The sequence below is a fragment of the Rhea pennata genome, chromosome 8, assembly GCF_028389875.1.
Source record: "Rhea pennata isolate bPtePen1 chromosome 8, bPtePen1.pri, whole genome shotgun sequence".
NCBI classification, from domain to species: Eukaryota; Metazoa; Chordata; class Aves; order Rheiformes; family Rheidae; genus Rhea; species Rhea pennata.
The window spans coordinates 25559975-25576477 of record NC_084670.1 but is presented as its reverse complement, the minus strand read 5'-3'; the positions used below and the strand labels follow the sequence as shown (position 1 = coordinate 25576477).

The window sequence follows — 16503 nt, the reverse complement described above, 5'->3', positions numbered from 1 at the left end:
TCAAATGCTAACCATACCCTTGGATTTTAGCTCACTAAAGACAAAACTCCCATAGCTCTTACATAATCTTGAATTCTGAAAATAAAATATAGATCATATACACTTCCGAACATCCTGCAGCACAGCTGAAAAAGACAAGCGGCAGTAGATGGTATTTGTGTGCTAGCTTCCAATCTTTTAATTACGCAGGATTAAAAATTTGAAGTTAACTCACCACTTATTCAAAACAAGAAGTTGGTAATAACAGAAAACATCTAAAAAGTAACCACCACAAAACAACAATTCAACAAGCCTGGAAAGAGACTGTTTCTTCATGAAGCTTGCATATGAAATTTGACATTACTAACACTTACAATTTTGAAAGACTTCTGATTCTTCATGTCCTAATGCTACATTCATTATTTATTTTTCTAGTTAGTATTTTCCTGCATATTGGCAGTAAATGCCAATGAATTTTGCAGATTATATTATTTATATAATTATATTACTTAATGATATATTCCTAAATTAGTCTCCTTGCTAGTTCTAAGAACAAGTTAATATTTTCCCTAGACACTCATCAGAAGTATTTAACATGTGAGATGCAGCTATTAATTACCTATGTTTGAAGTTTGAAAGAAAGAATATCTACCTTCTGTGTTATTCTAATTAAATGGAAGCCTTTCTAGGGCTCAGAAAAAGTCAGTATATAGATACCATATATAATAACACCAGTACGGAAGATGGGGTAAAGAACAACAAGAAAAGAAGTAACTTAAGTACAGTCTAAAAGAACAAATATTACTCAATCTGAAAGAAAAATGTCTTATGTAACATATTTAATCAGGAAGTAAAAATATTTAACCCATAAACAATAGTTATTTTCTTCAAAAGAAGAAATTTCTATCCTTATAGTTTAGGAATAAGGATAACCAGTACTTTTAAAATGCAGTCTCCCCAGGACAGTTAAAGATAGCTTTAGAAAACTATCCAGCAAAGAGTATATGAAGGAACTTCACAAGTCTCTACAGCTGTAATCAGTATTAGGGTATTTATCATAAATTACTTCTGTGAATTAGTGGAAGATGTGTTTTGAATAATCACTTTGGTACATTCCATTTTAGAGTCTTATAAATAGTCTTCAACTTCAAACTACATGAATTCATCAATCTTTGATTTAAAAGGCATCTCTGAATTATAAGGCAGAGAGAATGGACTAAGACTGAAAGAAAACATACCCTTCCTCATTCCCGCATGCACCCCCCCCAAAAAAAAAATGTTTCAGTTTTGGGTTGAAACACTATGATGCTGAATAAAGAAACAGAAGTCTAATGGTTAGTGAGAATGAGATATGGAAATGCACACTGTAATACTTGAGGAATAAAATTTAGTGTGTTCAAGTAAAAAAAAAAAAAAAAAAAAAAAAACTCAGATTCATCTCTATTACATGATTTTGAGAAAATCAGCACATGAATCTGGAAGCCAAAACATATTAATGAATCTATCAGACTAGAGAAAGCATTGCATAAGTGAAGAATATTCAGTATTTCTGCTCAGAAAACAAACAGGTTATGACAACTGGTGGTCTGTCAGTATGCCCTTAACAGCCTGATGAGACTTTTAAACAGATTTTGGTGGCCCAAAAATGGTAAGTGGGAAAATGGAATGATATACCTCATTAGTTTTCAAAATACAGGTTCTCTCAGATTCTGTGACAATTCATCTTCTAGATGAAGGAAATCCACTTTATCTAGACCACAGAAAGGCCTCTTGCAAGTGCCTCATCAGAAAGGTTTCGTTAAAATGAAATAAAAGCAGAACAGTACATGAACTTTAGGTTGGGTATGGACCTGTCCAAAAAGGAAATGGATGAAAGGGAAAGTATCAGGCCGTAAAGGTATTTAAGAATAGAATCTTAGGAGTGATCCTATTTACAGTTTAGTTAATGATTTTTGTACAGAATACTGGCATATGATAATACAGTTGGAGACATCAGTAATAGAAAGCACATTAGAATATAGGGTAGAAACGGATGATGTTGAAGACTACAATTTCCAAAATGAAATTTCTCTAAGAGTATTTAAGTTAGAAGAATAAATATGTTCCAAAGTAATTTGAAAAAAAAAAAAAAAAAGATACACACTATACACAAACACAGTGAAAAGAGGAAGGTCAGCAGAGGCATTTTAGAAAACGGCACAAATTAAGCTTACTTGTCAGTCATGGTCTAGGTTTAATGTTGATTTTAAGAATAACTTTCTGCTTAAAAGACTAGTCATTTTCAAGAACAGAGTAAAACACAGTTTAGCCTTTTTGAACACAAACAACATTGGAAAAAGCTCATTTGTGTGGGGGAAAAGTTGGAGAAGATGCAGCTGGTCTGGGGATTAGCTAAAAAAGTAGGAGGGACAATCACAACAGAAACTAAATGAACGAAAAAATATTTACTATTAAAACATATACATAAACATAATGCTTAGTATTTTTTAATCTTCTAAAATACATTATTACCTTAAGCAGAAATAAAAGTAGGAAAAGGCATAAAATTATAAAATAATTCTTTTTTAATTAAACAGGTATTAAAATGCAAATGCTAGGTCCACTACCATTTTATAGTGACAGCCTCATTTATGTCAGTAGAGCTAAACCTATTTCTCACAGCTGAACATTTACCTCCAGAAGAGTGACAAAGCATTAGAAACTTCTGCTCTAAGCAGCCTTCTATTAAGAAATTTTCATGCTAGTTTATGGCACTCTGAAATATGCAAAAAGTAAATAACACTATTTTCATACTCCACTACTACTTATCTCAATCTTAAGTGCTGGATACTTCAAAATTTTTCAGGTTATCTTCTTTATTACTTTAAACTGTTACTCATAATTCATTGTGGTATAAAATACAATACAGTAAAATTAAAAGAACTTGATTCTATGATAATTCCTACAGAACTATAAACTTTGGAAATTAAGTAATTTAAATATTCAGTATTTTCCTGACTTTTGTACAGTTAGGAGAAACATATTTCCACAGGACTTCCACAAATTATCATCCTTATATAAATCTTTACTTTAGACATTAGCCTCTGATTAACACCAAGTAATACAACTATTTTTTGAAAATTAAAAGATTCTAAATATAATGATTTTTCCTATCTATAAGGTAATATATCTTCAAAGAAGTCCAGAAGGTTAGTTAAGTATGAACTTCCATGCCTCAATCATTACAAGTATTGGTAACCAAAGAAATATGAGTCTTCTGATTTCATCCCATTTTTCCTTGATTTTCCTAAAAAAAAAAAAAAAAAAGAAAAAAGAAAAAAAACGAAAAAAAACTAGCAATAAATGTCTCGACATTTTCCATGTGACAGGGTCGTGAGATGAAGAGAGAGAAAAAGACTAAAAAAATAACATGAAAGAAAAAAAACTCATTTCAAACACTGTAATAAAACTATAACTAAGCTAAGCATGTTATTCAATGCTTTGTTCTCTGTAAGGTATCAGCCAGAATATTCTTCTAGTCGCTACTGATGTCTTCAATTTATAACATTTTATGTGTGTGCTTCAGAAATCCTAGCAATGAAAACTGCAAGTATAGTTTGAAACCATTTTTAAATAAAATCTCATTAAAGTCCAATTTAAGCAAGCACTGTGTTGTTTAGGTTCTTTGATCATGATCCAAGAGAGCTGGAAAAACTGTGAAGTTCAACCACTAGGCTGGATCAATCCAGCCTAGATCCATGATTTTTCTTGTTGAGTTGCAGACTGACCCTGAAGAGATCTTCATCCTGTTTCCGTCTCCTACCTTGCTTGCCTTTTTCTTTTTTTTTTTAATCAAATATCCCAAGTAAAGATTTAAAAATAAGACAATATGAGGAAGACTGTCTACACATAAAGTATTTGTACTTATATTTTATCCCAGCGATTCATAAACTTATAGAAAGGAAAATACATTTATATATGGACATGTTTTAAAAGAAAATCATATATAAAAAAAAAATGTCAATTACCCTCTCATACCTGTTTAAACAGTTGCAGATTAACAGCAGTTTCCAGGAACTGTTTAGTAGTACTGGAACGACACTTTACAAAACTATTCTCGCAAAAAGTGATAGGTTCTCCCTAAATTTAAAAAGATGAGGTTAGATAGTAATTACAGTATATAAATGTGTTGATTTATTTAAAATTCTCTATTACAAGTTTATTTAGTAATAAACAATAGGTTCCTTTTCAGGCAATCTTGATAAACACTCATACAAATGACAGACAATACCAAAAGGTGAAAATATTCTAGATAAAACTATTTTAAAAATATTTTTAGAATTCTGAAACTACACATTGTAATTGAAACCCTGGTTTATAAAGCTTAAACACCATACAATCTACAAAATACTCCCTGAAAAAAAAAAAAAAAAAAAAAAAAAAAAAAAAAAAAAAAGTGGTTCACAGTTGGTTCCTGTTACCAGTATAGTATTCTTCATTAAATATTTTCAAGAACGCAGTTCAAGGTTTGAGAAACAGCAGGTCCTCTGCTTCAAATAATTTGAGAAACATTTTTGTGTAACATTATCCTGATACACTCGCACACTAAACCAGCAATACTACTAAGCAAAAATTCTCATTTGATCCAAAAACGAGACTCTGCACCATTTTTTTTTTTTATTATTTATTGTACCTAAACCCGAGAACATTCAAAAATACACTGTTGATTTAATGGAAAATTATTGAAATAAAGGCCTACTTAATTTTGAGAATTTTTTCCATGAAAGTAAAAGCCACAAAATTTCTGGAGCACTGTGATGGAGAAAGTCTAAAAAGTTCATATTAACTTTTAATATAATAAGACATTTGCCTGATATGATAAAAGGCATTGCCTTTACCAAATATCCTTCTTCAAAACATTTTGATGATAAAATAAGTTAAATACATTTTCACTGAAAAACAAGTATTTGTGGAAGAATTTATTAATGAAAAAAGTATTTATAACAAATATAATTGATTCCTATGTTATCTCCTAATTTCATTTAAAAAGTAGCTACCTGTGTGTTCAGACCACAGGAAGTTACTACAGAACATTCTCTTAAATTCCATTATTCTTGTCAATACTTTTTGATAAAAACTTGAAATTGTTATACTTAACTGAAAAAATGATAGGAACTTAGAAAGGATTGTGTAGCGATTGAGAGACGGGAACTAATTTCATCATAAATGTCTCTCACTGAAGTGTATAAAACCAATAAAATTTACAGGTTAAAAACAACTATCATAGGTCTCTAAGAAAATTTGGAATCCAACAAAAGGCCAGACCTGAATCAACGATTAAAATATTTTACTACCCAAAAGCTAAAATCCCAGAGTAAAAGACAACAATTTGAAAGAACAGAATAAAAGATCACAGATACCTATAATAAAACAAAACTCTTGTCAGACTCAAACTGTTAGCCACTTCGAAGACAAACTTACTTACGTCCATCTCCATGCCTTCTGCTTCTAGTCCTCTTTAATTTGAACTCCACATGCTTCTTAACACTTTTTTTTTTATCATTCTAGTGTATTATGCAGTTCTATGCCTCTAGAATATCACAAAGTGTATTCTGAATGCTATCGCTGTAAGCGGGTTTGTCTGCAAAGCTCTATATCATTTACCAATGCTCTTCATACATCATACCAATTTTCAAATGGTTTAGATATCACAGAATCAGGAAGGTTGCAAGGGACCTCTGGAGATCTAGTCCAACCTCCCTGCTCAGCAGGGTCACCTAGAGCATGTTAGACAGGGTTGCACCCAGGCAGGCCTTGAGTATCTCCAGAGAAGGAGACTCCACTCCAATACAATGCTGCAGTAAAACCACTATCACATCATGTTAAAAAAAACCCTATTCTGATACTATCAAAAGCTTCCCTTTTTAAATTCTCCTGCGCATCTTGACATATCGAAGATTAGATTTCAGTTATCTTAATGAAACACCCAAACTCAAAGAATCTGAAACCCCACAGATGTCCAATCCTACTCAGCAGAGCACTTAAATCCATGTCTAACTTGTTCTCAAGTCTTATATTCTTTTCTTACTTCTTTATAGAATTGCAGATCTTCACAAAGAATTCTCAATGGAGGAGCTAGAAGCTTACTGAATGCAATCCCTCCCCCTCCACAGTGTAGCAGGGAACGGTGTAATACGCAAGCCCTCCTAGATGTAATACACAGTGTGGTGCAGATCAAGGCTTCAGGACAAGGATTCAAGTTACTCCATTTACTACTTATCCACAAAAAGCTTCCAAAGACTTTAGATACAGCATGTGATGCATCTGCATACATCATCTGCCGAATAGTTTGAAATGTTTGTGGGACCTGAAATGACATTGCCTTCCTGACTCACTTTGCATGAGCCACCCTGGAGCTCCTAAAGACTCTTGTCCTAAGCAGACGACCTCAAGCTACCTAGCAAATTAAAAGTACATCAAAACAGATGAAATATTCTTCAGTCAGAAACAGTGGTGCAAAACATGGTGTGCTGGAGGGCACACTCTTCTTCTTAGTTCAGTCATCCTTCCAAACTGTCAAGGTGGCCAATATCGAAAGTTCCTTATTTATTTATGTCTTTACTGAAATAAATGATTTCTAGGAAAAAAAGAAAAGAAGTTGTTTTGGGGGTGGAGATTAGACGAGGGCTAATGTCATACAATGAAAGTTGAAGCTCAGGACCAAAGAGAAAAGAGAGGAAATTATTTTCGAGATAGACTATTCAGGAAAATAAAACCTAACCTATGCCTCCACTACAGTTGTCTTGGAAAAACATGGGAAGTCTGTCAGAAAGAACTTATATCCCAGTAAAAGAGAAAAGAGGCATACTCTCTCTCTTTCACATTAGCCTCAGAAGGGATCGCAAAGAGCTTTACTTGGTGGCACTTCTGCTTGAGTCACCTAACAGCAGTCCTGAAAATGGTAGCTCAACACACATTTTTACTGCATGGTCAGTGATATTTTCCCAGATATTCCATGATATTCATCCATGTTTTCCATGGATGCCCCAAGTATCTAGTAAGCACTGATGCACTGGTGCATCTATTCCCTTACCAGCTCAATTCAGAAACAGAATAACCAAAGCTACTCTTCAAACTGAAAACATGTTTAGATATATAAAAGGTTCACATCCAAAAACCCTCTACAGTATTCAAACCTACTCATATTAAGGTTGTCTTAAACTAAAAGTAGGTTTAAAGCTCCTGTTCGTTCAATAAATGAGTAAACGCGTTGAAACTTGCAGAAACTTGAAATGGCAGGTACTTGCTGCTCTGGGTACCTGCTATAACTTCACTGAAATCTCATTAAACAATAAAATTAACTCCTATTTGTTCGATATGCTGAACACCAAAATTGTTTTTCAAATAAAACTGCTTTGAAAATCTTCAAGATTAACACTGTAAACACACGGAATTTTGAAGTGCTACTTAAAAATGAAATTTATTCAGTATAAACAAAATTAGCTCTGGAAGTTTCCTGACATGAAGCATATAACATACTTGTGTTTCTGCAAACATAACTGAGTACCTTTAGAAACTCTAATTTTTGAAGGTATGTTCTACGGATATTTAACTACTACACCATCTAATAGCCCCTTTAGTATTGATCTACAATGTACTTTCAAAACAAGTTCGATCAAAACCCAGTAGGGACTCTATACTGAAAAGCAGACAGCTAATACTCAGACCAAACAATCTATGCCCAAACAAGCTATCTGTCCTTTTAACAACAGCTGCTGTAGAATTTTCCTCCCGTTTCAGAGGTTGCCATACACAGCAGGAATCTCTTCCTCTAAGCTGCACTCACATTTTAAGCAAGCTATTTATACAGACCTCAGTGGAACATGAAACACTGAGCTAAATCTGTGTGCTAATTTTAAAAGGAAAAATAATCTAGATTAGAAGGTATGTTTGTGCTTCTAAATCTGAATGATATTTAACTGTAATAGATATTCACATTTGAATTTTTTATTTCAGAAAATATATTCATCTCTTTATAACACAAGAATGCTCTTACAGCACCTACTGGTAATATCACCATATTTAGTATAGTTTTATGTAGTAGCTCTTGCTTATTACAAGAAGAGTACACGGTAGGTATAGTTTTTCAGTTTTACATCATTTGCATTATTTATTAAAAAAATATTAAAAAATAGTTCTTATTTTTATATTAAAACTCCTATGTTTAAAATCAGAGCCTCTAGTAATAGTAGAAGGAAGCACAAAGCTGATTATTTCAGCTGTTGTTATGACATCCAGAGATACAGCTCAAGTGAATAATTGAGTATGACTTAAATACTGATTCCACTCAGAAGGGTGCTGACAAAAAATACAAATATATTTCTCATTTAGTCTTGCAATCTATGTAAGTAAAGATTTAGATGAGCTGATACCTTCTGTAGTCACAATTAAACCCCATTAGCGCTCCTGTGAACACAAATCTATATTCTGTAATGGCCACGTTAGTCCTCAATACAAATTTTAAAATACGATTCTTAGCATGCAACCTAAAATATTTATGGAAATAACAATAGAGTCATAACAGATGTTACACAAGGTGATTCCATATCTAAACACAAACCACATCCTGGGCATCTGATTTTTTTTTCTATTACTGTCTTTTTTACCAAATATGTCTAGCTCTTCAGGAAAAGGCAAACAAATCAGTTTTTACTTCAAGAGGTATTTGTCCTCAAAAGGCTTAATTCTGAAACCTAAGTATAAGCAATCGTTACTCATACATCAAGTGCATTCTGAATCTTAAAATATCTATTTTAATAATTTTATTTGTATTTTCTTGTTTTATTGCCTATTGAATACAGTATCTGCATTTGTTGTAAAGTGGATGTTGCTACTTAAAATAAGGTTAATATTGACCCAAAGCATTCCAGTTTACATTCAATCAAACTAGTCTGAAGTCTGACAAGTCATACTGCACTCAAGATGGAAGTTATCCTGTCTCTACTAGCACGCTTAATGATTAATCATCATGACTTAAAACAAAATTATCCTGGGATTTCTTCTTCTGTTTCAATATCAATAGCTTTGAGGACTTCTTCCCAAAAGAGGAGGTAATTTTTTTTCTACAATTTAATCTTTTTCTTGGCTAATTCTTGAAGAAAATACAATTTTTCAAAGGTAGAAAATAAATCTAGAAATATAGAACTAAATCTATAATCTTGCTTAATCTTTTCCTAGATGTCTTTTATAGGAAGATAATTTGCTTCTTTATGTATTTATACACTTGTATTTCCTCCTGGTGTTTGCTGCTTAAGAGAAACAATTTTTTATCCCTTACTTATTTTCCCGATGCTGTTAAAATTAATCTCCATCACAGAGAATACTTCTATATTTGTTTTTTTTTTTTTTTCCCCTTTCACCGTTCTTACCTACCCTTCTCTCTCCAGGCATAGCTTGTCAGTGGGAATGCTGCCAGTGTAAGAATTTTTTTTTTTTATACATAATAGTGTTTTATTAACTGACTGTATTGTATATATTTAATGGAAGAAAATTATTAGCCTCTGCTTTTATCCAGAGGATCTGTGTGAGTACATTGGTTTTCCCTAGCATTGTTAAATATCTGATTCATGCTGTGGCTCTCATCTGATATAAATAAGAAAGAAGGAGATGGAACCTAAAAATTACTTATGAAGAATGTGCAGAGTAAAATAGCTAGAAAAATACAATCTTGTACATATGCTGACTGACAAATGATATAAACTGCACAACTGAATTCTTTGTATCTTATATAACTCTCACCTTTGCACGCAATTCTACAACTTGAAATATGCGATGTTACTCGATGTTAAACTCCCAAATGCTGATCTAATGAAAATAGGAGCAACAAAAGGTTCAGGGCTAATGTGACCATCCGCACTAAACATAATTTGAATTTACATATACACTGGCATGGTTTAAGTAGTATGTACCTCACAGTATTCTGACCCTTGTAATGTCTCAGCAGTGACAGACGCTTTTGATCAAAGCTATTTATCATCACTGAAGTTGCAAATTGCACCATGGCTCATCCTGCAGCTGGTAACTGTGGCAGCACAAGGATGTGCTGACTGACCCCTTTCCTTCCTACACAACGTGAAGAGCTGACAGCAAAGAGCTGGAATAGCCTCATTGCCATTACAGTAGCTCCACATCACTGGAGACTCCCGAAGGTTGATGCAAATTCCCCTGGCAGAAAAGTGGCTGGCTCAAAGCATCAAACTGGATTGCAGTTCTCTACGTGAATGACACCATATACAAAGATATTGTAAGTCATTATCCTACCAACAAAATTTAGTTTGGAATATATTCGTTATTTTTGGTCATTCATCAAATGACATTGAAAAAGTAAGTAAAGATGAAATTTTGTTTAGTTTTCTATTTTCTTCACTATCAAAATCTCAGAGAGGTGGTAAAATAACAAAGTAGGTTATAAGAGATTGGAATGGGGTTTCTACATTCACAGTGGAGAATTTAAGGGGAAAAATGAGAAGGAAGACATATATTTGCACATATATATTACTTCACTTATTGCATCTATATGATCATTTTGGAGTAGATCAGTGTTGAGCTTTCTTGAAGCTAATTTTTCAGTCATTCCCACCTACCATGCATGCACTGGATTCCTTTTGGATTAAATTGCATGAGAAAATGAGCTCCAGCTGGTCATGGGTGTTCAGCACACAACACTAGTCTTGAATAAGAACCAAAGAATAACCCAGGAAACGCCTGTGCTGTTCATGTCAGGCCCTCAGCACTAACTGTACTATTTCACCCTACAAATCCAATCTGTACAATGCTACCTGGTAACATAAATGTAGCTTTTCTCTATCACTTAAAAAATACATTTGGAAGTTGTATCAAATTGACAATCTCTTTTCTTCAATTCAGTGCCACAATTAAATCATACAAAACAACTAATTCCACTTTTCTTGGAAACTATTACTGGATTAATATTTTTCACTATCATTTATTGCACAAAAAATTATGATCACCTTTATTTCTTATGTGTCTTATTTCCTGTCTGCATTAGAGTAGTTAAATTTTCCATATGGTCTTTTGCAGTTCCATGAATTCCTTTCAAGACCCTTGAAGCTTCCCATTTTCCATTTCACCAATCGTATTTTTTTCAATAACCGCTAGACGTTTTTCAAGACATATTGCTATACCAAAGAGAATCTGTCCTCTGCTGAAAACAAACAGTTGCACAGAATGAGTGTTCAGGGTGATGAACAGTGTTTGGAGTGAGGAGAAGTGTTGGATGAGTACAGACACTATCAAAGCTGTTCTTTACTCAATGTGAATATTAATGATAGTTGTTTTATGTTTTAACTTAAAATCATTCAGAACAATCTTTTGCAGGGAAAACAGTTCACTTAAACATATTTTTCTACTTACAAGCAAGCCATAACTACCCAAACACATTATTTTTTTTTTTGTAAGGATGTTTGTGATCCTAAATTGATGGCCCCAAACCTCTCAGGTCTTGATCCTTAAAATATGACAAACTTATTTACAGCAAAAGTATTTCAAAAGTATATAGAAAATAATCTTATTTACATGAACTCCTACAAAGTTTCTACATGAATACTATTTGAGTCCATTTTTGGTTTAGATTTCCTTATTAGACCTACCATCATAGACTCCAAAATGAAGAACAAACTTGGTTTGCAAGAGTAATTCACATATTCCGAGACTCCTAATAAATGGTGCTAATACAGTCATATGTGATTTTATATTTTTGAACCTTCAAATTCACAAGCATTAAACTGAATTCAAATGGCTCATATAAAATGAATCAAATCATTATGAGACAACTCACTTCAGTTACTACTAATCTGCAGGAAAGTCAGTTTCTAGTAATACTTCCTATACCAATAAAAACTCTGTAAAATACTACATTCGTTAAAATAATATGAATACTGCCGGAAGTAAGTACAGTGGTAACTCATGCTCAAAATAACTGTTACATTCTGTTTTTTTCTTTTCCCCTCCAAATCTGGTCTTTGGACAAGTGATACCAATCCAAGGTATGCTCATATTTGCCAGCAGGCTTCTGCATGTCAAGATATTCTGAAATAACTTACCTTAAATAAACCATCAGGCTAAAATGATTTCACAAATATCTTCCTTTATATGCAACTAGTGGATTCAAAAAATAGTAATATTCAAAAGAAAATAACATAGAAAGAAAGACTGTAAAGGTCACTGACAAATGTTTGCCAACTGAAATGACATACAGCATATTAGTCTCAATACAGTGGAAATGCAGACATTAGAAATGGCGGCAGACAAACCGCAATGGAAAGCAGTAAGCTAAAACCAGAGATGACTTCAACAGAGATACTAACCAGAGTACTTGCACGTTTGGTTCAAATTTACTAAAACACAAAGAATTGACTCCAGTCTATTTCTGACTAGAATGGAGTTTAAGGACATCAGCCAGAGTGACACTATTCTACACATATATCACATGTAGATTAAGATACCTAATGTCTTAACAGCTCTTAACACAAACTGCCATGAGCTGACACTGACCAGTGTCCTCACCTTCAGACCAAGGTACAAATCAGATAACCCCTTCTGAAGCAACATTAGGTAATGCCTGTATGGAACAAATAACTATCTGTTTTGTTGAAATGATCTATTAATGAAATTCATACAGTACTGGACTACGTAGATTTTGAAATTAGGTACAGTCATTTCAATACACTACACAACCTGACTTTCTCTATCACATGAGAACTATAATGACTACTAAACACAAATATTTGGACCAAACCCTAAAACATTTCTTCATTCTTGCATGGGTTGCTTTTCCTCTCAATAAAAATGGTTGTCAATTACATAGACAGCTAAAGTTTAAAATGCTCTCAGTCAAAAAGACTGCTTGTAAAAAATCTGCCTGGGTAGAAGACCGACCCTCCCATATCATCTTTCAGTATCTTTCTTCTAAGAAAAGGTCTCACCTGGAATTAATAAACCATTCTATTCATTTCTGTCAAGGAATGCAGTATAGTTCCTCACCCAAGAACTGAACACCCCCCTGCCTGCAACACACACACATGCACACACTAGTTTTGTGTATTTACCACCTCCATCAAGGATCATCTTCTCTTATCAAACATCAGTATTTATCTTAACTATTCTGAAACCTGACTATCAGTCTGAATATAGAAATGAACATTAAAAATATCAAATTATGAGAAGTTCAATCAGTCAATATCATCTCAATGCGTTTCATCAAATGGAACTCAGTATCAGTGGTCTGCAAATATCATAGGAAATTGTTTTAGGCTCATAGTTGAAATGAATCTCTCAATATTATCTGGTAAGTTATTTTATCTCTAATAGGCTCAATATGTGCCACTGACTGTTATAAATCAGAAATGATGAAAGCCTGTAACATCTTAATCTATCAAGTACCAGCAAAACCTTGGAAATACAAATTCTGAAGTTGTGATGAGATAGATTGGGTCTTCATTCCTTGTAACTTTTTGCTGAAATCAAAATCAGTGCATTACAGAAAAGATGCGTGTTTGACTCATCATCTCTAGCTACTACTAGGAAATAAAAAAATTATGGCTTCAAAGAAAGCAGTCTCGAGACGTATATGGGGAAAAATGACCAAGACTCCAAATGGCACAGCCTCTTCAGTTCTTCACTTCCTTAAGTAAGGTGAGCTGTGTAAGCATTTTTCTTAATAAAATCTGATTTTATATTTAGTCTATTATATCACTGATACAAATAAGAAAGTAGTTCACTACGGACATGCATTTATTTTTCAGTACAACTATCAGGAGGTGAAAGTATCTTCTAAACTGCCAAGTTACCACCAGCTTGAAGTAAAATTTAATTTTTTTTCCTTGAAATGCTTCAGATGATTGGGATAAAGCATTATGTATTTTTCTTTCAAAAGAATGAGTCTATGTTGCTACGAATTAAGGAAAAAAGAATTAAAGAAGAGGTCTTACTGGTTTGTATCTTAGTGCATCTCTGTAGGATCCAAACAGTGCTGCCTGTGCCCGAAGAAAGGCCTTTGCTACTCCATCACCCGTAGCTGTAGACTGCTTTTTCAGTTTATTTTTCAAGGCCGAGACCTGCATGACAGAGCGGAACAGTTAAATTAACACCTCAGAAATTGGTACAGCGAGGTATGAACCCAATCAACAGGCAAACCATGGTGTCTACAGGTCAGCCAAAAATTCATCCTCCTTCTTGATAGCTTATCTTTTTAACTGCAAAGAGCACCTGCTGGTCTGTTAATTGAAATGAAAGCAGGGTATGGTGGTAGAGTGCTAATGCGAATTGGTTTATGCTCTCTTTTTTTTTCTCAAGGCCTCTTGACATAAATAAGCTTAATTATTTTACAATAAACTGCTTGTGAGCCACTTTTCTGCATTTTTTTTTCAATCAAAACACGTACCTACTTGCATTCAATGAATTCAGTTGGCTATTTTTCATTTATGCTACAAAAGCATATTTTTAAGGACTCCTCATGCTCACATACTACTCATTTTAAGGGATTTTTTTTTAATGACGAATTACTATTACACGTCATTTCTCAAGCACCATGGGATTAGTTGCTAGCACTGTTGACTAGCTAAGAAAAGTTTGTGCTAGTTCAGTGGTGAATAGCTTCTAGAATTGTCTTCATGGATAAAACACATGAATAGGGAAAAACAACATGCTTATAAGTCAATTGCATTAAAAAAAACCCTGTATTTTAGTACACCTTTTTGTTTTTTTTAAGGAGGTCTGTTTTACTTTTCAAATAGCAATCACTGATTATACAGAACTGAAAAGAATGATAAATATTAATTTAGATGGCTATTATTTTGTTAAGGATGCTTTGGAGAAAAGCCATTATTACAGTCCTGTGTAAAGATATGTGGAATAATACTCAAGTATCATGATCCTAATTTTGATCATGATGGTTATCTGGAGAGATAAATCAGCTCTATTCTGAATATATATTTTTACATCCCTCTGTATTGTAATATACCCAATCAGGCAATACTTAAGTCACCAAATTGTATTAGAGGGAACATTTATTTAAAACAACTCTTTAAGCAGAACATTATAAGCACAAAATATTACCAAAACAACTTTCATTCTTTTAGAAATGTATGCAAGAGTGAGCATCTTTTTGTTTCTTTATGCAAGCAGTCATGACTGTTCTTGTAAATGATGATTGTAATTGAAGTGTCAACCTAATTAACAACTAAACTTTGAATAATGCTAATGAGAACTGAACATGGCATCAGAGAAAAGACCAGCTCTACAGGTGATAAACCTTCACAGTAGTGACATTTTCCAGTGTAAAGTCACAGTTACTGTGATCTGATCAAAGAGAGAGACCCCCATTGGGTCCAATTATAACTATAGTTTTGGAAAAAAAATTACTGAGTTATGATGTTCATAATCTATGCAGAAAGGCCTTTACAGTATAGGTCTTTTCCCCACAGCTCTGATCTTTTCAATTTATATCCAAGCTCCATAGATCTAGATAAAAGTTTAGAGTCTGATTCGTTTAGCCCATGGAAAGCATACAGCAATGCTCATTTATGTTTTTTTCTTCCATCTCAAAAGAAAAAAAAAAGGACAATTCACAGTACAAAAACCAGTTAAGCAGTTCAAGGTTGAAAAAAATAAATGCTTGTCATTTTACTTTCTCTGTTCTGTACTGTATGATTATTTTAAAGTTATTAAAAGTGAGGTTTAATTCCAGGGGAAATAAATGTACACATCCTCTGTATAAGTCAAATCAGCCCATCAATGTTAGTTCAGTTTCTCTAAAGCAAAAATAAGGTCAAAAAAAAAAAAAAAAAAAAAGAACTCTCAAAATTAAAATCAGTTATCTTTGTCATGATGAACAAACTTTCTTTCCCCCTTAAAGTAGATTTCCACTTTCTAGGCAGAAAATTCTCTCTTGTATTTAGAAATTCTTGTAAATTATACATTGTAAATAATGATGTGAAAAAAAGACAACTTTTATAATCAAGTCCATGACCATTCTTGACATTCAGCTACAGGGACATTCCAACAAAAGAGGCAGTAATGCCCTACTTGGCTGACATAATTTTGCAGCACCCCATCTATTATATTCTGGTCTCAGTTTCCCTGGTGACTGAATCAAATCCCTCTGCAAATTGCCTGTTAGGTAAGTCTCCTAGCCCAGCATATGCTCTACCAACATTGAATAGTTTACACGCTCCTGGGTTGGTAACACAATTTCAACAAAGCTTTTGATGGTCAAGTATTAATGGAAATAATAAAAATAAAAAAGATGATTTATTACAGAAGAGGTATCATCACTTCAACTTACACATAACTTCATTCTATGATAATCAGTATTCATATTTTTCTTTACACATAGATAAATATTTGATCAACACTTTTCTATGCATCTTTTTTGGAGGTAAGAACACAGCACAAACATTAGCAAAAGGACCAAGGAAGGACCAAGGAACAGGACTTGGTGTATTTTTTTTTTGGGGGGGGGGGGGG

At 33.3% G+C, this 16503-nt stretch overlaps 1 protein-coding gene across 5 annotated transcripts in view; it reads right to left on the bottom strand.

Moving 5' to 3' along the window:
- Positions 1-16503, bottom strand: part of DENND1B (DENN domain containing 1B) — a 169268-nt gene that overhangs the window by 34485 nt on the left and 118280 nt on the right. For 4 of the 5 annotated variants that reach the window (XR_009959096.1, XM_062581396.1, XM_062581393.1 and 1 more), the window contains 2 exons: positions 13968-14093; positions 3997-4098 (listed from right to left, as the gene is read on the bottom strand). Coding sequence is in view for 4 of the 5 variants with exons in the window: in XM_062581396.1 (XP_062437380.1) it covers positions 3997-4098; positions 13968-14093 (228 nt within the window). In the remaining variant the exon portion in view is untranslated. The remainder of the gene's footprint in view (positions 1-3996; positions 4099-13967; positions 14094-16503) is intronic. The other variant, XM_062581394.1, reaches the window with a different exon arrangement.